We start from the raw sequence: 25,552 nt of genomic DNA on the forward strand, positions 1-25,552 counted from the left end.
GGCTTTGGGGCTTAAAAAAAAAAACCAGGGCGACGAGTTTCACATACGAACCCCCCGAACTTCTGTCCACACTGAAGACGTCCATGAGATTCCTCCTGCCAAAGAGGTGAGTACCAGCAAATGACGCGCTGACCAGCGCGCGCCTCCTCATCTTCTGCTTTTTACTCACGTGTGGCGCGCAATGTCATTTACATAGGAGGGAAGCATCATTAAAGTAGTCATAGAAAAATATATTTAAACGAAGAGGATTTCATTCTCCCTCTCTGCTTGGTCCCTCCCTTGAACCTTTGCCTGGTTATGAATGGATGAACTCGCATGGAGGACATGTCGGCAGTGGGAGGTGGGATTAAAATGAAATGGGAGAGGATCCTGGCATGACTGTGAACATGACGTGAAATAGTAAGAATAAAATAGACAGAGTAGAATAGAGGTGCTACAACACAAGTACAAGCTTTAAAAATATCTTTGGAACAGAGTAAAGTTAATAAGTATAATATTAAGTGTTAATATATGTAGAGGTAAGCCAAGCAGTGACTTACTGCATGGTTTTATAAGAAAGGTAAAATGTCTCCAGATGAATTCTTTACTCCAAGTATGTGATGTCATGTGATGGATTTTCCTCCCAACAGTCTCCTGGTTTAATTCCTTGCACGTCACTGAGGTCATTTCAGGTCACGGAGGCATCAGAATCATTTAAATATCTCAATTCTGCTCTGACCTTCCTGACTTTGATTCACATTAGTTGTTTTAAGAAGCCACATCTGGCCAAAAGTCATGCAATTTCTTTTAGAGAACCGCCAGACTTGTGAAGTCGCACTAGATATGATCTTAAATTTAAAAAAAAAAAAAACTCAACCTTTAAGGCACATATTCCAGTGAGGTATTTGTGTCTCGGTGAGATAAAGAGAAGCGTGGGTGTTTCCTGGGTGTGCGGCTGAAGCTATATCTCAGTTAAGTTGAACCTTATCAGCAATCTGAACCGCCTTCTCCAAGAATTGAGTGGTCTTTCAGTTCTAATAATCCACTTTTACAGGTTTAACACATGTTGGTGCATTCAGGAAACAACCCTGAACAACATGTATGTAAATATAACATTTATTAAAGTGTCATATGAAGCAGAGGGAGATGGGGTCACTGGGGTCATTGGGGTCATCTCCTGCCATTGGTAAAAGGTTCTAAATGTTGCACGTTTCCTGTTATGTGTGAAGCCTGTTTTTCCTTCAGCTCTCACGATGTTTCCACTCCTAAGCACAATCACATGTGAGCAATCTTAAAAAGGCTCTTATCTCCTAAGCTAATTACCATCTCTATGACTTCCAGCAGGATGCAAACTGTTAGCGGCCGTCCGCTAACAAAGCCCACCTCAGATTACAGCCTCTCTACCCCTCCTTCCTGCTGCCGCACTCAGCAGTGACGTGGTCATTCTCTGAATGAGAAGCCTTCTCGATTGATTGGTTCTTGGGGTTAGCTGTGCTCTCAAATCACAAACTGTCTGAAAAAGAAAAAAAAAAACATGACTAACGCACTGTCTAGTGTTCACACCACTTCAGCACTGACAGCTTGGAAGAGGACACCTCCGGCGCCGTTGCTTCTTTCTCACACTACCTGTGGATGGTTAAACAAAGGGTTAAGCGGCGATGGGTGTTACCAATTCCCGCTGGCTCTCCCTCCCTGCCTGTAATCCCTCTCACTCTCTCCTCTCTTCACTACCAAGGAGCTTTGGAGCTCGACTTCCAAGACCGGCTATATATACACACACACACACACGGACACACACGGGAGGAATCTAAACACTGAATGTACTTGCAGAAGGAATTACTTTGTCAATACTCTGAAGGAAAGCTATACTGTTATCTGGCTCGTCGGGGTAAGTTTCTCAGGAAGCGTTCGGGATGACTGAGCTGCTGTGGATGTTGAGCATGGGAAGGGCTAACCGTCAATAGTGCGCTGTTCTTGCGTCAGACAAAACCCATGTGGTGCTTATTGCCTGGCTGGAAGGCAAAGTCACACCTCCTGTGTGTCAGTGGGAACAGACACATAGGTGTGCTGTTTGAATGGTTTGTGTAGTGACAAGACGTCGGGACAGACAATGAGGGCAGCTGGCTTGAAGAAATGGATGGAAATCCCCTCTGAGCCCTTTTCCTGAGTGTGTTTTATTACCTTTTCCCAAACTTTTCCACTGTGCTCGTGGCCAGTGAAATAGCTGATCTTATGAACCATTCTTGTAAACCAGGTTTGTCTAGTTTTGAGGTGCAAAAAAGTTCATCTGGTTTCTTAAAATGCAAATAGCGGTAATCACTTCATTGAATCTACGCTATGAATGTCAAATCGTAAACTATTCTTGGCATTCAGTCTGTGCTTTGTTGGGTGTATGTGTTGGCTCTCGGCCATGGGAAAGTCACCGGGTATGAAGCTGAAGAAAGTTGCTCTAACCAAACTTGACCTGAGGCCGGCGTACAGGGAAATGGCTACTCTGTATGTAGATGAAATAGCAGAATTTACACAGAAACCCTTTGTTTAATAACTGTAGCCCTCTGCTATCGAGAGCCGAGTTGCTTGGATTACCGCACGCCGACGGGCTTGTTCGGCGCTAAAGCGCAGGAATGTCAAAAATTCCAGTTTTGTGCGAAACGCTTAAGGAACGACAAAATGTAACGCAGGGGTGTCCTTTGGGGTCAGACGTGAAAATCCGAGGGCCGTTTGACCCGCAGACACCGGGGAGGTATCTCATGACCCCGTTACAGGAGCGCAGACCCACGCTCGTCCCCAGAGCGTCTCCATGCCGGCTTTGTGTGGCCCACGACAGATTAGAGCAACATAAGTCCTCTGACAACATTTGTTATTTAAATCCTGTCGTGTCCCACAAGCCTGAAATAGATACACACTCTAAACAAAAGTGGATTTTTTTTTTTTTTTTTATTGAAATGAAGGAAAATTTCAAGTAAAAGCACATTAACTATTTAGCATACTGTCAAAGCTAGCATGCTGTTGCTATATTTGCTTAAATATTTGAAAAAAATTTTTGTTTAAAGGGTCTGTTTCACAGAATTCTGTTCAAGGATAAAAAGTAACATAATAAGACTTGTTTCAGTAACCAAATCAAGTTTTACTAGTCTGGATCTTTAAGAAACTACGTCTCCTTTTTAAAGAAATCTCCTCTGTTGTCAAGACTCCCGGTCAAAGTATGAAAATATCCAGGTGTTGTTAAACACTGACGTCCAATGGAAAGAGTCCAAATATATTTATAAGAGCCTTGGTGTAGTCTGAAGAGGGGGAAAAAATCTATTTATAAGAGTCCAGATCTGGTCTAAAAAAAATCCAGTAAACATTTAAAGACTGCGAGTGACATTTAAAGTCTGAGTCTACTTTTAATTTTACTTTAAACAGTCCAGGTAATGTGTAAAACGACCAGGTTCAGTTTTTTAAGCGTCTTGTTTTAGTTTCAAGAGTCCACGTCTGTTTGAACGCATTAGAATCTGTCTAGGTAAATGGTTCAATTTTTTCATCACCCAAGAAAAAAAAGTACAATTTAGCAAGAAGCGAAAGTTATAGTGCTGTGTCTGAAGACTTTATTAATAGTTCCACCCTTTATGAGGCAGAGCAACTTTTTATGGCTGTCATTTATTAATCATATTCGGAGCTCCGAGCCCCCCCCCCCCCCCCCCCCCCCCCCCCAAGTACAAACAGCACGTTTGCCTTTTCAGCGGCCTTTCCCAAACTTCCTGCAATAATGCTCCTTATTTACTCTCATGTTGAGCAGAGTCAACACCTGACGTGGGAGATAGATTAAAACTATCCTACAGCTCCCGGAAAGAGCCACTAAGAGATCTTATCTAAACTTTGGCAAGTAAAGACAGAGTTCTGAAAACATGACGCTTACAGGAGCCGTGTAGAGGATTTAGTGACGCATGGTGAGATCATGCACCTCATTGTTTGTTTTTATTTTTTACATTCGGTGATGGTTGGTTTCTCTTTAAGTTGTGAAATAAAGAAAAATCTCAGTTCGAAGTTGTCAAAAATTGAGACATACTTCATCAATTAAATCCTCTCTTTCTCTTCTTTCAGCCCTTCAAGAAGTTTAAAGAGGATTTATATATTAGTTGGAAAAAAGTATATTAATCGTAACGAATCAAAATGGAGCTGCAGAAGATGAATGGACACAGCAGGGATGATGGGTAAGACTCAGAACTAATGGAAGCAAAATAAAAACCTGTTTCAAATTTTCTTTCTTCACTTGAAACTGTCAAGTTTGTTTAATTTTATGATTACAACTGGTTGAATACTGTAGATTCGATGGGCTGGAGGCCATGGCGGAGCACGACGAGTTCCTCCCACATAAACCTGGTACAAAGAAACAAACCCACTTTACAGATGTGAGTACTTTAAAAAAAAAAAAATCTACGATTCAAGTTAAACGCTAAGTTCTATTGATCACAAACTGAACTATCTCTGTAACATCCACCGATGCCATCCTTCCACAGTTCGAGGGGAAGACGTCCTTCGGCATGTCCGTCTTTAACCTCAGTAACGCCATAATGGGCAGTGGAATTCTGGGACTGGCGTTTGCGATGTCCAACACGGGAATCATCCTTTTTATGTGAGTATGAAGGCCAAACATCTGAATTTAAGGCCACAGCGTGTGCCTGCTCTCACTTCATGTATGTTTCACGCCACAGTTAAGCTAAGCTAGTTTGAAGCATTGACAGAGAATAAATTTGTTTGGGGAAAGCACCAAAGGAAATTTTACAAACTGGAATTACAAATGTCAGCGTTTTCTTGATCATAGAGCAAAAAACAGAAACTAACGTGACAACTAGCTGAGTAGCAGTATTTTAATTTTCCATGTATTTTACATGACTGTCCGTGGCTATACACTCTTTTCAGTGTGGATGGTTGAGATTTTACGCCAATCTATTGAAGTATTATTGAAGTAATTAACTAACTAGGACTACTGACTGAGACTTGTAGCTTTAAAAACATGTTAGTTATATTAGAAAAAGAAAGGAAAATCACTTCTGCTTACTTCTCTTTCAAATGGTGCCACATTTGTGAGAAATGTGCATTTTTGGGATGAACAGCAGAGCTGAGTATGCAGGTTGTGCCCATGAAATATTAGACCAAGACATCATTTCAAAGAGGAAATGCACAGCCCTGTAAGATGTGTTTTGAAGAGGCATTGTTACAACGAAGGAATATTTGGGTACTGTGTGCTCTCCTGACGGCTACAAAGCTACAGGACAGTCTTGTATCATATGAGTGTTAAAGTAAATTAAATTCAGACCTGTGCAAATTCAGAAGTCTGATTTACGACCATTGTCGTCGTCGTTTGTGTCAGTGGATGCAGCCTGGCTGTAGCTAAGATGTGTTCCCTACAAGGACACAAGATACACGACTGTATCCTCTGACTCCCTGGACATATTTGCGTATGAGCAGGTATTCGTCACAGTTGACGGTGAGCCTTTGTGTAGTTTGAGTAAGCTCCAAGTGTTAAACACACAGTGCTACACCTACTGTACGAGCCGTGATCTGTCAGAATGTACACTAGAGCTCATGCACGCGCAGCTCCTCCAAATCAGATTTGAGTGGTTAAATATAGACGCGAGTGATCGCATCCAAGACACGCCTGCCTGGATCAGTCGTGCGCTATGTGGCTGGAGGGAGTCGCTCCAAGCCAAACTCTCCTGTGTGGATAGAAATACAGAGCAAACAATAACCATAATCACAAGCATTGCTGAAATTACAGAACTGCTCCCCGAAGAACCCCTTCTGACCTCTGTCCTGTTGTGTGTTTCAGAATCTTGTTGGTGTTCATTGCTATCCTCTCGGCGTATTCCATTCATCTCCTGCTGAAAAGTGCCGGAGTTGTGGGTGAGGCAGCTTGAAGATACTCTTCTATCTTCCTGCCATGTGCGTGTTTGCAGCTCATCACTTGAACGTGTATCGTGTGTGCGTCTCTTCAGGCATTCGGGCATACGAGCAGCTCGGGAATCGAGCTTTTGGCCCACCGGGAAAACTACTGGCTGGCTGCATCATCACGGTGCACAACATTGGTGGTACGCCGCCGCCGTTCACTTTCAGCTTCAGTCCGATGGCTGGCAAAGATTTTAATTGATTTTTTGGGAAATCAGCAAAGATTTATTAATAATTTGTGTAAATTTGCCATTAAGCTCAATATAAAATGGTCGTTTTTGGTGGCAGTCTTATTAATTTCAGTCTATTCTGTTAAGTTTTGCTTTTGTTCTCAGAATTTTGTGTTTGCTTTCAGGCGCAGCGTTTTATTTATTCATATTATCATTGTTATATTTCAGTCCTGTTTTATTATTCCATTAACTAAAAATTGTAGAAATACATGTAACACGTGTAATAAAGGCAAATTTTAATGACATAAAATATGTTATGAAACCATGAGTGAATCAGGTAACTCAAAGCAGTGGCAAAAATATATTAGTGAGTCTAAATTTTGAACAAATGATGTGAGCTGACGACTGATATTTCCGTGACTGAGAAGTCAAAATAACTGAGCAGGAAGGCGAACGCGTTGCTAATCTTCCTCTAACCCCCCGGATCCCAACCCCCACCCCCATAGCTGTGTCAGGACAGTTTTCCCCTACAGCAGCTCTCTTAATCACTTTAGATTCAATTTAAACACATTTGACAAATCAAGATAACTCTGCGTTTCTTTCCCTGCAGCCATGTCCAGCTATCTCTTCATCGTCAAGTCGGAGCTCCCGCTCGTAATCCAAGCTTTCCTGGGCAGACATGAAAACACAGGGTGAGCTTGGCCGCCGTTCATCGGTAGAGATCCGGGGCGCGTAGAAGTTTCTGTCCTTCTTCTGTTCGTCTAGCGGTATAATGATTTCTCTCATCTGTTTGTCCGGTTGTCCCATAGAGAGTGGTTCTTGAATGGAAACTACTTGATCATCATTGTTAGCGCTTTCGTCATCCTCCCTCTAGCACTCATGAAACAACTTGGTACGTTTCTCATTCTGTTGTCACATTTTTTTTTCTTCTGTTTATTATTCCCCGTATTCCCACGTGTGCGTCACGCCTCCCGAACCCGTCTTTAGTCGTGTTTGTTCACCTTTCAGCGACGCCACTTTCACGCCCTGTTTGCTGTCTGCACGCATGAGTAATTGCCCTACGATGCTGTTTATTTTCATCCAGGTTACCTTGGTTATACGAGCGGCTTTTCCCTCTCCTGCATGGTTTTTTTCCTCATTTCGGTGAGTCAGCGTGAATACATTTGAGTAAAAACCGTCTGCTTCTCCATGAAGTGTCTGTCTTTAAGTTTACGGACGCGTCTTCCCAGGTTATTTACAAGAAGTTCAACATCGACTGCCCTTTGAAAGACGAGCATCATAATATCACGAGTATAGCAGACCACTACACAACCAACGACACCGATGGCTTCTGTGACGCGAAGCTGTTCACCATCAACTCACAGGTGAGAGGAAAACTGTTTTTATGTCTGAGATTCTAAGATTTCCTAAACAGCACCAGTTATATTAGCATGTAGCGTTGCTGCTCACTCATGTTGTGGCTTCCAGACGGCTTACACCATCCCAATTCTGGCCTTCGCATTCGTCTGCCACCCAGAGGTGCTGCCCATCTACACCGAGCTGCGAGAGTAAGAAGAGATAAATAAAAACCACGAACTGTGATGAGCGTCATACTGATTAGTGTATTGTTGTTGTTGTTGTTTTTTAACCATAGCGCCACCAAGAAGCGCATGCAAACAGTTGCCAACATCTCCATCATGGCCATGTTTGTCATGTACCTGCTGACGGCTCTTTTTGGTTATCTCACCTTTTACGGTAAGATCAGCCGCGCCCCTCGGAGCGGAAGGAGACTTTGTTCTGATGTTGTGAAACGCTGTGGGGGGGGGGGGGGGGGGGGCGCTCAGACGAATGAGCTACTTGAAAGGTGAGATGTGTGTGCGTGTCCTCGGGCAGGTGCGGTGGAGTCGGAGCTGCTACACACCTACAGCCGCGTGGACCCGCTGGACGTCCTGGTGCTCTGCGTGCGTCTGGCGGTGCTGGTGGCGGTCACCCTGACCGTCCCCGTGGTCCTCTTCCCGGTGAGACCTGTCATTTGCTTCAATTTTTAAAGAAATCTTTGTCCAGTGAGTGACGATGGAGTTTACTCTACAGCCTGATTGATATGAGTTTGATTTTCAATTTTTGGTGACAGTTAACAAACGTGAAATGGTAAAGGTGAAGCAGTGTCCTAAAGGTTAGAGCAGAGAGCTTGAAACTGGAGGTTTTGTGGTTAGAATCCCTCTGCCGGTGGGTCACCACTGTGGGTCCCTGAGCGATTCACATCAGGGAGGGAAAATCCAACATGAGCTTCAAGATCAGAATCTCAGCTGTGGTGACGCTGCTGGAAAAGAGAAACAGGAGGAAAAGCATCCCCAAAAAAAAAACAAACAAAAAAAAAACAGTTGGAAGGTGTCACATTTTACAGTGTATCACGTAACATGGCGTGGTGATATATCATCATGTTACACTGTGAAACGTCACCTGACTACAGCGGGAGGAATACATCATGCTGTAGTGGAAAAAGTTTCACAATGTGCTCAAAATGTGATTTCAGCTTGATGCTTGGGAATATACTGTCTTATATTAGGGTGAAACTGTCTTCAGTGGTGCTTGAACCTGACGTGAGCCTGATCTTTTGTAGTTCTATTGTAAAAACACCGTAATACAAATGTGACCCATGACTGTAGTTTGTGCAACAAGAAATAAAGAAACAAAACAAAACAAAAAAAAACACAACCGCAGTGCTGGGCGTACGAACAGAATCCAGTGATCCAGAGAAGACATCCAGGCTTGGTTTTTTTTGCATGCCTGTCTTGAGTAAAGTGTTCTTGTGTGCAGTGTATTGAGAGCAGCTGTGCACCAACCACTGTTGATGTGGGGGGTCTAACTCTTACCGAGTGCTACAGCACAGAAAAAAAAAAAAACCCCAAAAAACCCCCCAGAAATTGGCTAAATTGTGGGCATTGGCAACGTGGAAGCCAAGAGGAGTGACGCAGATTCATCTGGTTTACTTTCGAGTAAGTTTGATGAAGAGGGAGTTTTAGTGGATCATGCATGAGAGTTCATCAAGCAAAAAGAAAGCAGACCTCCGTTATTTTTGTATTCTAATAGGATTACATGAATATCAACTGTGGTCATGAAACAAAACCTTCCAACAGATGCATTGTTGAATTTTGTTAGAGAAAGTCTGTATTTAACGAACATGAAGGTAAAATAGAGTTTAAGGTGAAAATCCCCGTTTTCTGCCATTTCTTCAAACCTACCGAACAGAGAGCTTCTTTCAAAAGTCTCTTCAGCCTGAAACCTCAAACTATGTTGAGTCACAGGGTCTCACTTCTCAACCTAACAACGCAGGTATTTTGCCTTTGGCTACTAACTGCTTACATGTTACCTAACAGCTTCTGACGAAGTTCCAAAACAGTTACTGATATACCACGATCAACCTTTAATTCACACTGAATTCCTAGTATTTCATTGACAGAAGAAAAGCGTGGCATTCTTAACCTTTGCCGTCTTTGCGTGCAGATCCGTCGGGCCTTGCAGCAGATCTTGTTCCCTGAGAAGCCTTTCCACTGGGCCAGACACATCGGCATCGCGGTCTCTCTCATCTTCATCGTCAACCTCCTGGTTATATTTGTGCCCTCCATACGCGACATCTTTGGCATCATTGGTACGTTAACACCGGAAGAACGGCGTGAAAAAAACATCAGCATTTCTGCCTCGGCGCCTTAAAGTGAAATTCTCTTTCCGCCGCCGTCTGCAGGAGCCACATCCGCTCCCAGCCTCATTTTCATCCTGCCCTCCATCTTCTACATCCGGATCGTTCCTGAAGAGCAGGAGCCTTTCAGGTCAAGACCCAAGATCCAGGTACAGCTAAATAAAACTACATGCTGGAGGTCGTTATTCTTCGTTGCACTGCTCAAACTGAGGCCGTCTTTCTTCCCCCCCGCCCCCTGCAGGCCGCATGTTTCGCCGCGCTTGGATTCATCTTCATGGTCATGAGTTTGTCGTTCATCATCACTGACTGGGCGACCGGAGAGAGTCGAAGCGGAGGTGGACACTAGCCGCTGTGACTGAACAGAAGTATTCAAACCGAAGAATGTCATCCAAAACACTCCCTCCCCTCAATTTGCTCCTCAATCCAAAAGAGTTCTCAACCCGGCGCCAAACAGGAAGATTTGGAAAAGAATATATGAAGAAGCTTCGGCTTTGTTTCCAAAAAACAAAAACGCCATGCGGGCAGAGAAAGTGTCCCTCAGTGGAGGGGAGAGACACACACAAGTCATAACTTTCTGACTGAATAAAAACCTGCCACAGCTCATAAGTCAGGATCTTGTTTTGGGGTCATGTGCAGACTGGCAGCAAACGAATGAATGGGAACAATGTGACCAAAATGGAAATCCCATTTCAGCGCGGTGCTTTCTACGTGTGCCGTTCCCTGGAATAGCACAGCCGCTGCCAGCAGCCTACTTCCCCACCATCTCAGATTTCACACGACACACATCTCTCGAGTGTCGCGCAGCCATTGTTTCCCTTCTCGAGGTGTTTTCTTCTCAAACAAAACAGAAATTTATATATTTGGAGAATTCACTTTGCTTATTAAGATGTTGCGGCTTGATCGCTCTTTTTAGATTTACCTCGACTTGACCCGGATAGGTACTAATGACAAGTGAAGGTTAGTCTGCACGTCGTCCCACAATCAAAATTTTGTCTTCTGTGACTTTTTTAATGGACTTGAAATGTGATTTTTATTTTTATTTTTTTTTGTCTCCTGACATGTAACACGAGCATTGTAATCCCCTTTTAAAACGCAGCCTGAGGTGCCCAGTGATCCAACAAGTATGCTGAAATTAGCTTTTTGCTGCTGCTCATGAAGGTCAAACAGTTACTGACAATCACGTGAATCAACACACACACACAAGCACACACAAAAAACACACACACTTTTTTTATGTGAGTGAAAATCCAGACTTGCAAACCAAAGAATTTTCTATTGTGTCGCATTTTCTGAAAATGTAAGACTTTTTTTTTAATGTTCAACAAAAGCCATTAAAAAAAGTTTAGCAATGAATCATGCAGTATTAGAAAAGCCGTGGCTGTCCTCACAGAGCGAGAAACTACTCAGAATGTTAAATAGTGACCTCTGAATTTTAACTTAAAATGATGTTTGTTTTGTCTATACTCGAAAGGATCTGTTAACGTTTGTCGTCCATCCTGTAAATTTTTAAATTAATTTAAATGTTACTTGTCAATAAAACTGTTATTTGTACTCGAGTTGGTGTTGCGGTTTAATTCACAGAAAGGGGAGGGAGAGCAGAGCGTGCTCTACCTTCCTGCTGAAAATGGAAGCTCATCACTCGTTTCTGCTGGGTCTCTGTGTGTGTGTGTGTGTGTGTGTGTGTGTGTGTGTGTGTGTGTGTGTGTGTGTGAAGAGGAGAAGAGCGGGGCTTAGAGAAGTGTGGTTGTCCATTTCCTGTCAGAGTCGGTGTGAACGCAGAACAGAGAAGAGAAACTTCCTTGACTGCCGAGCGAACGGTGTGGACGACTCAGCTGCGGCGCCTTCGGAGGCCGTTCGCACAGAAATCCAAGATAAACCCGAGAGGCTGAAAGAGAGAGGAGGACCATGAGCCGGGGATCTAAGAGCAAATCGGAGAGCGTCCAGAGCTCCCTGCTGAGCCAGCAGGAGAACGAGAGGCTGGAGGAGCTGCTGGGCAGAAGGTGTGCTGTAAGTTCAGAGCAGACCTGCCACCAGATTGATCTCTGCTTCATCTGTCTCAACAGATCGTTTCCGATGAAAGGTTTTCCTGTGAACGAGAGGAATAAGTGTCTAAATCTAACAACGTAAAGCATTTCAATTCCGTTACTTGAGCTTCTTTCTCACGCTTTCAGTGGTTAAATATTATCCTGACTTTTCAGGATTTTGTTAATCATTAAACAATGAGCTGGTATCTTCAAAGATGTAACTCTTCTTTTGTTCTGTAGTCATCCACAGCTGCTTTTTCCTATATAAATATATATATATTTCTCACTTAATTTTTATTTACAGTTCGTATTTAGTTGCTTTATTAAGAATCCACATCCAATTTGATTTATACCGACTATAACTTGTGTGACGGGATGCCTTTTTTGCGTGCAGTTTAAATGTTTTTACTGACATTAGGTCATCCAAAAAAGAGGTAGCTGCACCAGGAAATGGTGGCTGAACCAATTCTTCCTCTGCTGTCAGAATTAGACTGTGACTGTAGAACAGAGCAGAAGCGGCTCGGTTCCTGACTCTCTTTCAGCTGCAGGCGTGAACATAGTGCGGCCTGTAGTGTTGACACACACAAAAAAAGCAGAAACTATAAAAAACTGCACGCTTTATATGATTTTGTTGCACAAACAAAGAGAATCACAAGAGCGTGGACACGTCTGAACGGGTGAAAGCAGATGAGGAAGTCGTTCACGCTATCTGCAATTACTGACTGACTCAAAAGAAAAGAAGACTGTGCTTCCTGCAGCCTGTCGGCTCAGCTGAAGACACTCGTAGTATCTGGGCCGTTAAGGTCACAGTGCCAGCGGTTACGCCGCCCTCGCAGGATTGTGTGTTCGTGTGTCGTTGACAACATCCGATTTTAGTGGCGGATGATTATCCTGAACTGACAAAAAAAATAAAATCATTTGATTTTCTGCAATCTGATGTGAGTTTCAGCTGGACCGAATGAGAGAATCAGTCTAAACAGGCCCACACAACACTGCCAGGTCAAGCGGGGTGTCACAGCAATACTACAATCACACAACCTTGTGCACATTGTTATGACTACACACACTAAGGGAGCATTACTTCACCAAGTCTCTTTTTTTCCTTTCTTTTTTTTTTTTCACAGGGCCTTCAGTTGGCCAGGGGCAACCCACCACAAATGTGCAACTTTTTTCTTTCTAATCTAAACTGCAATTTAAGAAAAATGCCGTGCGTGACTTATCTGCGCTGAACAGTTGCCAATGTGTGTATTGTCCTTGTGTTCAGTCGGTGGCCACAGCGATAGCCCAGCTGTTCATGGCTCTGCCTCACAGCCCGTCCTCCTGGAGCCTGCAGCACACCGGAGTGGTCTGCTTCGTCAAAGACAACCCGCAGCGCTCCTACTTCATACGCATGTTCGACCTGAAGGTAACCTCTCACAGGATGCCGAGTTCCACCAACAAACCGTGAACATGAAAGGCTTACTGACGGAATTCCCCGCAATGATTCAATGATTCGTCCCAAAACTACAACTTGTAGTTACAACTCATGTTTCCTTCCAGGCTGGGAGACAGATTTGGGAGCAGGAGCTCTACAATCAGATTGTTTACTCAGCACCACGGTCGTACTTTCATACCTTTCCGGCAGATGTAAGCACAGCTCTGTTTCACCTCTTCCTGCAGCTGTTTCTGTTCAAGTCATCAGTGCAAGACACAAACTTTCATCAGATCTCAACAGACACAAGTGTTTGACCCCCCCCCCCCCCCCCCCCCCCACCATTGTGCAACTTCTCACACAATATTAGGACTGTCAAGTTGGACTGAACTTCTCAGACCAGCGAGAAGCCGCTGCCTTTCAGAGCGCCGTCCAGGAGAAAATCGGCCAGAGAAACAACCGGCAAGGTCAGAGAGGTCATCTCATCAGCTATGATCACTTCCACGTTCAGTGAAGATAAAGCCAATGTGTTTCTGGGTTGTGGGGGCAGAGAGGTTGAGGGAGCACCGTTGGTTCCTGACAAAGCTCCCAAACTCCAATATTTCAGATTTTATCAGGAAGAGCTTCTGATATTAAACTAATCAAACATGCTGAGGTGACTTTAGAAGAGAGCAGCAGAAAGACACCAGAATGTTTGTATTTACATTTCAGTCGTGATGCAGGGTTATGAATTATTATGTTTGTATTAAAATATTGAGAATTTCGTTTTTTTTTAATCTACCCCATTAAGACTTTTTCATTTACATCAATCGTTATTATGACTTTTTTCATTTTCCAGACTTTTGAATGAATGCTCATGCAAGGTTTAAAGAGACATTTTGCCAAAGCTCAAACTGATAAATAATAATGGCCTTAAGTCTGCGGTTTCCTGTGAGAAACGTCTTGCTTTAGAGGTACTTACTGCAGACTGTCTTGCTCATGCAAAATGGCTTCTCTCCTCTGTGTGCTGACAGATAAGAAGCAGCGCCCCCTGCCGAGCAATGGTAAGACGACAGCTTTACATTACACACAATTGTGCAATGTGTTGCTTCAGCAAGAAACAGGCTATTACTGAAAATGTATACATATTATTCTCTCTCTTTTGCAGAAAGAGGCTCCCTCCCTCGAGTACCACAGGAAAAAGGTGTGCGAATCATTTCCCTTTAGTCTCTTCTGGGAGATTACAATAGAATTAAATAAACAGAGCCTTCAAGTTGTGTGTTTTCCTCCATTAACAGGCTCTTCCGGCCCTGGATCTTTCCACATGGCCACAGTGGATATCCAAAACCCAGATATACAGTCTTCACGCTATCGCTCAGTGCTTTCACCTGCCGCTCCCTCAGCTCTGACTGGGAAAAAAGACAAAAAAGACAAGAAAAGCAAGAAAAAGGGTCCAAAACTCTCCAAAAGAGACATTGGGGCCCCCAGTGGTTTTAAGTGAGTCACTGAATGCATTGAATTGATGCCATGATATTAAAGTTTTTATCTATTTTCAATGTTTGACTCTCTTACCATCATTTATTTTTCCATCAGACACGTAACTCATGTTGGCTGGGACCCCAACAACCTGGACCCCGACCTGTGGAAGCTGCTGTCTCAGGCTGGTATCGGGGAAGCCGAGATGAGGGACGAACAAACCTCCCAGCTCATCTACAACGTCATCGAGCAGTCAGGAGGCATGGAGGCCGTCAAGAGGGAGCTGAACAGCGGAGGTCAGACTGAAGCGGCCTCATTTCTATCCAGCATGATAATATCACCCTGATATAAATGATGATAAAAATACCGGGCTGAACTGTTTTCGCTGTATTCCAGCTTCTGGACCTCCGCCTCCTCCACCTGGCCGACAGGGGCCCCTGCCTCCCCTGCCAGGCTCCAGTCCCTCCGCCCCTACCCCTCCACCCCCACGGACTCGCTCTGGCCCTTTGCCTCCCGTCCCGGGTCAAAATCAGCGAGGTGCCCCGCCCAGCCTGCCGTCTTCAGGCCGTGGAGGCGTCCCGCCACCACCACCCCCGTCAAACCGGAGTGGCCCTCCGCCGCCACCGGCGCATGCGAGGTCCCCCATGCCCTCGGCCCACAACCTGCCTCCCCCGCCTCCCCCGTCCAACCACCGCTCCATGGGCCTGCCGCCTCCTCCTGTACCAGCTGCACCCAGCAGAGGTGAAGGCGGGGCAGGCCCTGCTCCTCCTCCCCCTCCTCCTCCTCCTCCACCGCCTCCCCAAACTTCCATTCCTTCAGATTTCCCTCCTCCTCCAGTTTCTAGTGGCCCCCCACCTCCACCCAGCGGGGGGGGCGACGGCAGAGGAGCTCTGCTCGACCAGATCCGTCTGGGGAAGAAGCTCCGAAATGTAAGGACGACTCTCAATATCCTCAGAAACAGAAACAAATATGAGTTTAAAACACTTTTTTTTTTTTTTTCTGTCACCATGCTTCAAAAACTCCTCTTCGTGTCTTTGGACTGCTGGATTCCAGGTAACAGAGAACACCGAGCCGCCGCCGCCTGCAGCGCCGGAATCAGGCGAAGGCATTGTTGGTGCTCTAATGATGGTCATGCAGAAAAGAAGTAAAGTCATCCATTCCTCAGGTGAATAAATCATTTAAAGTTTTCAAAACAAAGCTCACATCTTTAAACACACTACTTGAATGTGAGTGTGTGTGTGTGTGTTCTTTACCAGATGAAAGTGAAGATGATGGAGGAGATGAAGAAGATGACGACGATGAGTGGGATGACTGATGAAGCTCTCCTTGAGGATTTTCATCTTGCTGGAAGCTGGAATGTTCTCAGTTCAAGAGTACTGAAATGGCAGCGAGACACATCGAACAACAACAGAACAATGACACAGATGTCTTACCTCACTCAAAGAAAACATGAATGAATGAATGAATGAATGATGGGAAGTCGCCGTCGTTCATGTGCATCACTAGATTGTTTTTGTAGCTGGTAAACTAAGCAGGCTAGTGTAATGGAGTTTGGATTTTTTTTTGTAATGTTATTCCTGAGTATATTGTGAAAAATGCTGTTGTGTTGTTTTAAATGATCTCCTCAGAGCTCTTTAAGTTCATAATTTCCCAGCAGGAAATTCAGGGTGAAACCGAGTTCGGGCAGATTTTATCCTCTCAGAAACTGGAATTCTTCCACTGTCTATTTACAGAAACTTAGCTCTGACTTTTGTTGTTACTCTTTGATTTTTCAGACTCAGACCCTCCTATATGTCATTTCCAGAAATAAATTCAGCTCAGATGTGTAAAAAAAATGGATTTTGCTTGCTAAACTAGCGAAGAAATACCATTTGGATACAATAAAATCAGTCAAAATGTGAAAAACTAATAGTATTATACTCACAATTCCATGTGTTATAAAAAAATAGAAAATATTTAACTGGATTTAAATAAAAACGATAACCTTATGTTCTGCTATCGTGCAGTATTTGTGCCTAAATCTGCCTTGAAGAACCCATCAGGTGTGTGTTTGAGGATGAACCCATCACTTGCATTGGAGTGGATGAACTGTGATCTTTGCCATCAGGTCACTTCCCTGATAAAGCAAACTGGAATATTGTATCTGAAAAAAAAAACAAAAACAAAAAAAAAACAAAAACTGCAAAATAAAGCAGTTTACTATAATAATAACTGAAATTGGAAATTAAAAAAAAACATTGTATATTTTTTACAGTATAACTTTTAGGGAGCTTTTCAGGGTCGGTGCAAAAATTTGCATTAACAGCAAATGACAGACTATCCTCAAAAAAAAAAACCCAACATACTAAATCTGAGCCAGTTTCATTCCAATTTTTATAACATACTGTACAAAAAAAAAGAAGTCAAATTCCTATATCATTTTCTCATACATCTGTGCAAAGAACCTAAATTCCCTCGGACACCACCACCGACAAAGTGCATAACTGGAAGAACACTGTACGCTATACATATCTTCAATACCCACAAACTGCAGGTCACCAAAGCACAGGACAGTAAGGGAGTCATTGTACGACAACATCCAAATGGAATTAGCTTAACAGAATACGTTACACCTCACAAACATCAGAACACACCAAAACGGAACGACAGTAAAATATACAGCTGGCAACAAACAACGGCACGCATGCAAAATATGCATCTTTATCATTATCTTCATACAAGAGTAATTCAATGACAATATATATTATATTCACAATTAATATATTACATTTCTGTTTCAAGATACATAAAAGACACCATACCTGTGTTTTTTTTTGCACATTGTTGCTCACTAACTATATGATGCATTGGTTGTACATCAACGTCAGCCCTTAAAAAAAACAACAAAACAACAAACACCATGTTTTGTGTGAAGTGTGATTGATCCCAGTGTGCAGTCACCATAGTAGCATAATGGTTGCATTGTACAAATGTTCTGCATTATTTTAAAATGTGGTCATCAGTAGTGTCAAATATATTAAAAAATATATTCATACTGGGCTGACACATGGACACAGCAGGAGGACAGAGTCGTCCGTCTAATGAATGGAAGTGAAGCCCAAACGTGGGTCGAACTTAAAGTCCACTAGAAAGTCCAGACAGAGAGGATCCGGACGGCGTCGGGGCCGCGCTCTAGCCGAGGCCCTGGTCCTGGCTCTCCGTGTGTCTGCGGCTGGTGCGCTTCCGCAGCTGCTGCTGTTTGGGGTTCAGCTGTTCCCAGTAGGACTGGCAGTACTGGTTGATCAGTCTGATCTCGGGGGGGAAGGGCGTGGAGGCCAAGGTGGACTGCGGGTAGGACGCCGCCTGCCGCGTTTTGGGCTCCTCGTCCTCGTCCTGGGCGGTGAGGGCCAGAACGATGTCCCGGTCGAGGATGCGCAGCGCCACGCGGGCCACCGTGTGTTTGAAGTTGTTCTCGGTGGCGAGGCAGTGGTAGAGCCCCGCGTCCGACTGGTTGAGGGACTTGAGGAGGATCCCGTGGTTGGTCTTCAGAACTCCTGCTCCGCGGTTCAGCTGTGGAAGAAAGAAGGGAACGAAGGGATTTAAAATGTGTGCCAGTGTTCTAAATCCATTCAGCAGTATTTTGGACTACTTGAGGATTTAGTATCTTAAGTCTTCCACAAACTTCAGGGAATTTCACACAGGAGGCTCACAACAGAGTACTAACCACTTCACCACTGCAAAGCCCCAAGAAAGCAACAATTTCAGGAAATATAATGTTTTGATTTCTTTCTAAGAGGAGTGGGAAAAAAAACAAATCCCCTGAGATACATAAGGAGCCATTTCTTTTCTTTTAAAACATGGCAAACAGGAACATTTTGCTGTGTGAAATGAACCGAAATGTGAAAGTTAAACTGTCGGATCTGGCTGAACTGTTTCTTGAGGATCTTTCAGCCTCATGTGTAGCGGAGAGACATGATAACAGTATTGATTTTCCCTCACTTTCATCCTTCCGAAGGGAAACACAGGCAGCCCCAGCAATGCCAACCGATCGCTTTTACATTAGGAAAACAATTGATTGCCTCTCTCTCTCACCACTTTTCTCTTTCCTTCCCTCTGGAAAAGCCACTTGACAGTAGCCTGAGGGGAGCGAGGCTGACACTCCAGGAAGGTGCTGCTGCCCTCCACCCCGAACTGCACCGTCTCCCTCAGACGCTTCTCCACTGGGCACAACCGGAGAGACGGAGGCAAGACGTCAGCCTGACAGCTCCCAGCGGGCGCAGCGAGATATCAACAACTGGTGGAAATAATCTTCAACACATTAAAAGAGAAGAAAGGCCTTACCTTTGGCGTTGAAGCCTCTGCACTGCCTCAGAGGGTCGCCGTGTTTCACATCCTGTCTTCTGCTCCTCCTGAGATACAAATCAGAAGTGTTTTTTCTTTTTTTTCTTTCTGGTATTAACTTGGACACGGATGGGGATTTGGTTATTTGGTTATTAAAGTGCAGAATTTCAAGTGACACCACCTTTCTACATTAGGTGGCAGTACTGAGTCACTGAAGTTACTTTTTTATTGGTTCACTGATTTTGAATTAGTCAGGCTCCTTGCTGTGATTTAGTAACTGATTAAGAGCTTTTGTGGAGTTTGCCATTTCATTTTCTGTTCCTCCTGTTGGAATGAGGACAGACTAGACCGAGTTACTAAACTTCTCAGTATGACCTTCTAAGAAACAGTCTCAGTACGACCCTTTGTATTTAATGTAGCTCTTGTAATTATTAATATGGACCTCGGGCAGAGTTTAATGCTATAGAGAATCAAACAGTCAACATTATGCTTCCTTTTCAAGTGGTTAAATATTTGTAGCTAATGAGGTGAAATGTAAATGTTTTTTTCTCATTGAAAACTACAACTCCCTCCTCCTCCCTCTCAGACTCAGAGTCAGTGCAGACTGCAGAGGGATGAAACAGCTCTAACCTCTTGGTGGACGGTGTGAAAGCGGAGCAGCTCTCTCCGTCCCAGGCGCAGTAGGGGTCCCGGGCCAGGCAGCAGTCGGAGCAGGCCCGGCCGTACACGCCGCAGCGGTGCAGCGACACCTGGGTCAACCCCGCGTCCGAAGACACGTACAGCTGTTGCTGCAGAGGCACGAGCAAAAAAAAAAAAAAAAAAGTCATGTGATGTGTGAAGGATCCATTTTTAATCCACTGCAGGGGAATGGATGTTACGGAAAGAGACTTACTCTTTTAGATGATATCTTCATTGTTTTGACTGGAGCTCTGCTCTATAAATACATCAAAGGCAAAAAAAGTTTTTAGACTTCACTTGAGATGAAGGCGTTGTAGTTTCATGAGAGATATTTTGACGTACCCGAAAAACCTCCACTTCCTCCAGAGTCAGTTCCTCAAAGCTGGTCGGATCCTTGGGAAGCACGATTACTTTCTGCACCGTCCCTCGATCTAGACATGATAATAATCACATTAACCACGGGGATTTCCTTTGAACTGGTCAGACTCGTGTCACTAATCTGCCTCACCTGTTCCCAGGAAAAGCACTTCATAGCGTCCGTCCACAGCGTCCACCTGATCCACCACCAGGGCCGTGAAGCGGTAGTCCACGCCAGTCCTGACCACCAGGGGGCGGCGGTGGATCGGGTAAACCGGATGAAACATGAGGGGGTGGGCCCGGATGAAATTCACTGCCTCATCTGAGAAGTTCTTGGAGGAGCGGATTCCTGGAGTGAAGGTGCCTCCTGGACACTGGACGGGCAGAGGAGCACGTTCAGCTTCAACCAGCAGCTTCCTTCAGATTAATTCTATCGAATCGCTGCACGTCACATGAGTGAGACCTACCGTTCCGGGCCGTGGGTAGGGAATTTTCCCAGTGTACTCAGTCCACTGGTAATTATGGCCGTGCTTGTGGGCGAACGGTCCATTGAAGACGTTGCGGATGTCGGCCATCGAGTACACACACACCGCCGAGCCCTTGAACACCGAGCTTCAGCGCAGACACACAGTGAGGTAAGACAGCGTGTACCCAACCCATGAAATTAAAGTAACAATTAGATGCAAAAAGAAGAGAGGAAATAGAAGAACTGGGCGTGAAGTGAATCGATCAACCCCCCGGCCTCCGGCGGCGACTCACCCCGCGGTGGTGAAGAGAGCGTACACCATGGGGTTCCGCTCATCCTGCGTCGGCTGGATAAATACATCACCTGGAAGACAGGCGACGAGTAAATCAATAACACAATCAGCGGGCGCGCTGCGATTAAAAGGCAATCAGTCTGAACGGGATCCGTTATGACTTTACGTAGTTCATCAAAGCGGGTCTCCACTCCGTCTTCTCCGATCACCGAGCAGATAAGGCGAGCCTTCAGGAAGGTGGTCCAGCGGTTCACCAGCGACTTCTGGCCTCCTTCATCATTCTGGACAGGAAGGAAATTAGGTCATGATTCAATAAGTGCGACGGGTTTTCTATCACGTTAGGCGCAGACGCTGATCAACCATAACTTTATGACCACCTGATACTCTGTGGGTCCTCCTTTTCTCTCCTGATATGCGATAAAGAGTGATGCACTATTTTTACACACTTCCATCTGAAACACTTAACTTCTGCAGCAGTGAGTAACTTCCTAAAGCAAACTGGGAAAAACATCCGGCTGGGAAAGTGATATCACGGTATCATCTTGTAGTTTTCAGAGAGAGGTCAGTGTGTGCTAAATTATTTTCAATTAAAGAGACAAACTCTTGATACCAACAAGAAGGGCGATGGATAAGCTTCTAAACATGTTTGCGGAAACACTGCTTTCTAATCACTGGATGTGTCTTTAGTGTACAAACAGAACAGTTTGACCACAAATGGTGAACTGAAGGCAGAATAAACTATAAATAACAAACGTCAGAGGTCAGGCCTTTCTCTGAGCGCGGAGGCATGAGAACAATTCGAAAAGTTCCACAGTTAATTCAATATTTTCAGAGAGCAAAAACGAGTTGAAACATCCATCCATTCGAAACGTTGCACTGTGAAACATTCAAAGTGCAATTTTAACATTACACAATTTATGACATATTTACAAACCCTAAATGTTCTCCACGAGGAGACAATAATGTTCCTGTGAATTGTGTTGGATCCACAAATCGAACCAGTAACTCGCACCGTCGTAGTTTCTGGCTGTGTGAACCAGCGAGCCACACCACCGTACTTTGAAGCTCCACTTCAAATACTCTGGTGAGTCATATTATTATGGCTATCTGCCTGAAAGATGACGTGCCGTGTGCCAAAGTAAACCGTCCCATACACAACAGACGGACACACTGTGTATTCTCACATTTTTCCATCATTGACTTCGGCAGCTCAACAGTTGGTTTGGAGCAGAAGAGTGTGTCTCTATTCCCCAGCGATGAGCATCGTATGCAGTGCCGATACGCTCACACTCATATTTACAATACATCCAGACGTGCAACCTTGTTTTAGGAATCGAAAACTATTTTCTCTTTTGGAGTGAACGTCTGAAAAGTTCCAAAATATACAGTCCACCTGTCAATTACCGTGTACCACAGAAAAATAACTACATTCTGCTTCTGTTTCGGAGAAGCTGTGACCCAGTTGTTTACCCTTGTGAAGCTTGCTCGAGTTTTCTCATTTTTCTGCTTCCAGTGCATCAATTTGAGTGTAAATGGTCACTTGCAGGCCGATAGATCCCGCCCACTCGCACCACAGGACGAAGATAACCAGTTTGACTCAGTTCACCTGTCAGTGGTCGTAATGATAAGGCTGTTGTGTGTGTGTGTGTGTTCCCGCTGTTTGGGCTCACCAGACACACTCGCCCCACCCGGGCTAAGACGGTGGGGCTGGCCCCGCCGCTGGAGTCTAGACTCTTCTCACGGAAGAAGAAGTAAAGTTTGTCGTCATTCTTTTCTGCGCTGTCAGGGATCTGCTGGATCTGAATAAACACCGGCTCTAAAGGATAAGAACAGATCAGCAGAGAGGGGATTGAGACAAGTGGTTGTCAAATCAAATGAGAGGAACCGTAACCTGCAATCATCGGCAGTTACGCCGCCTCACACCCACACTTACTCACCGTTGAGCCACCTGGAGTCGTACTGCTCCGTCCGGATCGCCGTCCTCCCCCCCATGGTCCTGAACAGAGCGGCGTCTGTGCTCATGAAGTCGATATGCACGCCCGCGTAGAGGTTACTGTCTGCAGAGACGGGGCAATGAGGGAATCCGAGATGTGAAACTCCACAGCTCAGCAAGCTTGAGGAATTTGACGATAATTTTGGGTTTTTTTCACCCTTAAATCATCAGTGTGGAGTCCTGGTCCCGGAGGGGAACGCCTTTTAGAGGTTTACGGTGCGTCGGTGCTCCGACACACCTGAATCTGATGAAAATGTCCCCGTTAAGCAGAGCTGAAAGCCTGATAACAACTACTTCATTGCAAACAGGTGTGTGCCGGGAAGAGGGAAACGTCTTAAAACAGGCATGGACAACTGGCGGAGCGTACGCCTCATGTAGCGCACGCCATTTTTCAAAAATTGATAAATTACAGGTCTGGCAGATGATGGAAAGGAAGGTCAGCCATCAGTTGTAAATTTTGTAAAGCTTACTATAATCGCTAAATGCATTGTGACAAGCATGAAATGCTTTAGTAATACTTGTTTGCCCAGACTTGTCCTACTTTCACTTCCTGTTAAAGGTGTGTTGATTTTCCTTTTCTTTTTTTTTTTTTAATACATCCACAACACATAACCCGCTCTGGTGTTCACTGCTTTTCAAAAGAATACTGGAGAAATACACTACTTTTTTAAAGTTAATCTTAACTACACCCACCAGGGGGGCTGCTGACCCTCCGGGACCAGGACTCAACACCGCCGCCGCTGTGAGGAGCGAAGCCCGGGCTTACTGATCAAAACTGCGACGTTCTCCTGTTTGGGATCGTAGGAACATTTTCCCTTCCCTGAATCCACGTACCCAGGGACCAGCCGGAACAGGTAGTCCTGCAGAAGCAAATTAGACACGGAGTTTGTGTAAAAATAGAACCGCTAAGACGTCACAAGGGAGCATGGGGAAAAATCATAAACAAATCAGTGTCCCAGTTTGTAGCCCTGAAATATTTAGCACTACGGCGCTTTCCAGGTCTACTGCTGGAGGAGCTTTTTGCAGCGAATCCATGCGAAACGGCCGGTTCACCTCTGCCCTCCAGCCTCTGTTGATGAAGGTGCAGATGGGCTGGTACGCCCCCGTTCCACAGGTGTAGAGGTGGGTGCGGTTCCACGGCTCTATCAACCGCACAAAGTTGGCACATTCACCCTGAACAAAAAAAAAAAGAAAAAAAGAGTAAGACAGATGGAATTCAAAAACACTGTTGTCTCGTCTTGAAAGCAGAAGCATTAACTTTTTTATTTTTTTCTCTCTCCCGCCGTGTGATCCCACCTGTTTTCCTTTTCCCGTCATCTGACATTCCCCCTTCCTCTTGGCCGACGCCGGCCAGTGGATCTGCTTTTCAAAAGGCACAAACACGCCAAAACACTGAATTATTAAGGATCGCTGTACTTACAGACTTAATGCCGTGAGCTAAATAGCAGACTGGATTTAGGAAAAACAAGCTGCTGGAGTTCGTACGCACAATGAGCGGCTCCTTGTTGACATTGTGCATGTCCAGGGCCACCAGGTACTCCCGGCTCCCCAGGTACAGGCGGCCCTGATCCTGATCCATCAGGAGGATGCGGTAGTCGCTGGTGTTGAAGGAGAAGCTGAAGGGCCGCGCTGCCCGGGTGTCCATGAGTTCTGTGCGAAGAATGTGGTGATGATTAGAAAAAGGAAAAAAAAGAAAAACGCCCACATATAAACCTTTTGAAAAACCAGCAGCGGGGGAGAGCGGAGATGACCTCGAAAAAATCTGTTCCTATTATCCCCTTTGTGACTTTAACATCTTTCATTACCGACTTGGGTGAACTTGCGGTCTCTTAAACAACACATTTCTCACTTCTCTACAGGAAAACGTGTGCCACTGATTAAATATAACTCGACTCGGAGAATTTTAAGAAACACATTCGCCTTTTAAGATCTTAATATTTCATGTGTCCTGGCCGGCTGATTGAGTTTAAGGCCCTCCGTGCCTTGTGGAGTTGAGTCGTAAAAAGCGAGTCCCCGAGGAAACACGGTCAGTGGAACTCGCAGCTAATTCTTCAGATCAGGTTGGTGTGCAGCAGAGCGTGACCTGTTAAGACATGCCGCAGTGGAAAATGTTTCTCCTGTTTTTTTTTTTTGTTCTCCTGAAAGCTTTGATTGAACAATTCTCATCTGCTGCGAGACAAATGGACTCTGCAGCACTTTTGTTTCCATCCGTGCAGCCGAGGAGTCACTGGGTCTGTTTGAGCACACACACACACACACACACACATCTGTGGCATGTGCACAATATTGACCATATGTCAACGCCGGGGACACGGCGGAGGCATGTTAAAGACAGCCGGCTTACGTAATGACAAATGTTCACAGAGACCCTCAGAAGCGGGCTTACAGGGATTCGAGAGGAAGCGCAATCTTTATTTACATCAAAGTGCCTGCCATCTTCCTTTTGAGGCCAGCGCTAACAGGATGCAGTCAAGGTGCCACTAAAGTAAAAATACGCGGCGTAATCGGATCTCCGGCCGACGCGGGACGGAGCCTCCGAGATGGGCCGAGGCCCGGTTCCGTTTCCGAGAGGTAAACAAAAGATAACAAGCCACCGGGGCAGGCTCCACTGGGCCATCGTCAATTCACAGAAGAGGCTAAATGTGGAAACGCCACACCCCTATACATGTCTCCATTCTCCGAAAATAGCAAACAATGTCCTGCCATCATCTGGTAAACATTCAGCAAACACTTATCCCCTAACAACATACTGACACTGATAGGGAAACACTGGGAAGGACACACAATTCAAGTACAGCTG

The 25,552-nt window shown here is 44.9% G+C and overlaps 3 protein-coding genes across 7 annotated transcripts in view; 2 read left to right on the forward strand and 1 right to left on the reverse strand.

Annotated features, from left to right (window-relative positions):
* Positions 1-11,312, forward strand: slc38a5b (solute carrier family 38 member 5b). Of its 2 annotated transcripts, none has more exons than XM_030118179.1 (16): positions 1-106; positions 4,066-4,175; positions 4,289-4,373; positions 4,482-4,597; positions 5,795-5,868; positions 5,961-6,053; positions 6,691-6,772; positions 6,890-6,972; positions 7,165-7,223; positions 7,310-7,444; positions 7,548-7,627; positions 7,714-7,814; positions 7,953-8,077; positions 9,564-9,708; positions 9,802-9,905; positions 9,998-11,312. In XM_030118179.1, the coding sequence occupies exons 2-16, from the start codon at positions 4,135-4,137 to the stop codon at positions 10,100-10,102; spliced, it is 1,428 nt and encodes a 475-aa protein (XP_029974039.1). In that variant the 5' UTR covers positions 1-106; positions 4,066-4,134; the 3' UTR covers positions 10,103-11,312. The 2 variants fall into 2 exon arrangements, with proteins under 2 accessions (XP_029974039.1, XP_029974038.1); XM_030118178.1 differs by lacking the exon at positions 1-106 and adding an exon at positions 1,697-1,867.
* Positions 4,956-25,552, reverse strand: part of LOC115407718 (semaphorin-3F-like) — a 26,016-nt gene continuing 5,419 nt past the window's right edge. For 2 of the 3 annotated variants that reach the window (XM_030118173.1, XM_030118174.1), the window contains exons 3-20: positions 24,242-24,402; positions 24,049-24,114; positions 23,806-23,925; positions 23,519-23,612; positions 22,697-22,816; positions 22,430-22,575; positions 20,926-21,040; positions 20,761-20,830; positions 20,469-20,613; positions 20,153-20,375; positions 19,987-20,075; positions 19,859-19,900; positions 19,597-19,754; positions 18,967-19,034; positions 18,718-18,845; positions 17,693-18,195; positions 14,865-14,868; positions 4,956-4,968 (exon numbers count right to left, since the gene is read on the reverse strand). In XM_030118173.1, the coding sequence (XP_029974033.1) occupies positions 17,818-18,195; positions 18,718-18,845; positions 18,967-19,034; positions 19,597-19,754; positions 19,859-19,900; positions 19,987-20,075; positions 20,153-20,375; positions 20,469-20,613; positions 20,761-20,830; positions 20,926-21,040; positions 22,430-22,575; positions 22,697-22,816; positions 23,519-23,612; positions 23,806-23,925; positions 24,049-24,114; positions 24,242-24,402 (2,123 nt within the window). In that variant the 3' untranslated portion in view covers positions 4,956-4,968; positions 14,865-14,868; positions 17,693-17,817. Of the gene's footprint in view, positions 4,969-14,864; positions 14,869-17,692; positions 18,196-18,717; positions 18,846-18,966; positions 19,035-19,596; positions 19,755-19,858; positions 19,901-19,986; positions 20,076-20,152; positions 20,376-20,468; positions 20,614-20,760; positions 20,831-20,925; positions 21,041-22,429; positions 22,576-22,696; positions 22,817-23,518; positions 23,613-23,805; positions 23,926-24,048; positions 24,115-24,241; positions 24,403-25,552 lie in introns of those variants that run through there. The other variant, XM_030118175.1, reaches the window with a different exon arrangement.
* wasb (WASP actin nucleation promoting factor b) lies at positions 11,446-17,032 on the forward strand. Of its 2 annotated transcripts, none has more exons than XM_030118176.1 (11): positions 11,446-11,763; positions 13,045-13,185; positions 13,320-13,406; positions 13,562-13,658; positions 14,205-14,234; positions 14,339-14,374; positions 14,469-14,667; positions 14,764-14,942; positions 15,043-15,575; positions 15,700-15,811; positions 15,903-17,032. In XM_030118176.1, the coding sequence occupies exons 1-11, from the start codon at positions 11,662-11,664 to the stop codon at positions 15,959-15,961; spliced, it is 1,575 nt and encodes a 524-aa protein (XP_029974036.1). In that variant the 5' UTR covers positions 11,446-11,661; the 3' UTR covers positions 15,962-17,032. The 2 variants fall into 2 exon arrangements, with proteins under 2 accessions (XP_029974036.1, XP_029974037.1); XM_030118177.1 differs by having other exon boundaries at positions 11,620-11,756.

Source organism: Salarias fasciatus, chromosome 20 (genome assembly GCF_902148845.1).
Source record: "Salarias fasciatus chromosome 20, fSalaFa1.1, whole genome shotgun sequence".
Classification (NCBI taxonomy): domain Eukaryota; kingdom Metazoa; phylum Chordata; class Actinopteri; order Blenniiformes; family Blenniidae; genus Salarias; species Salarias fasciatus.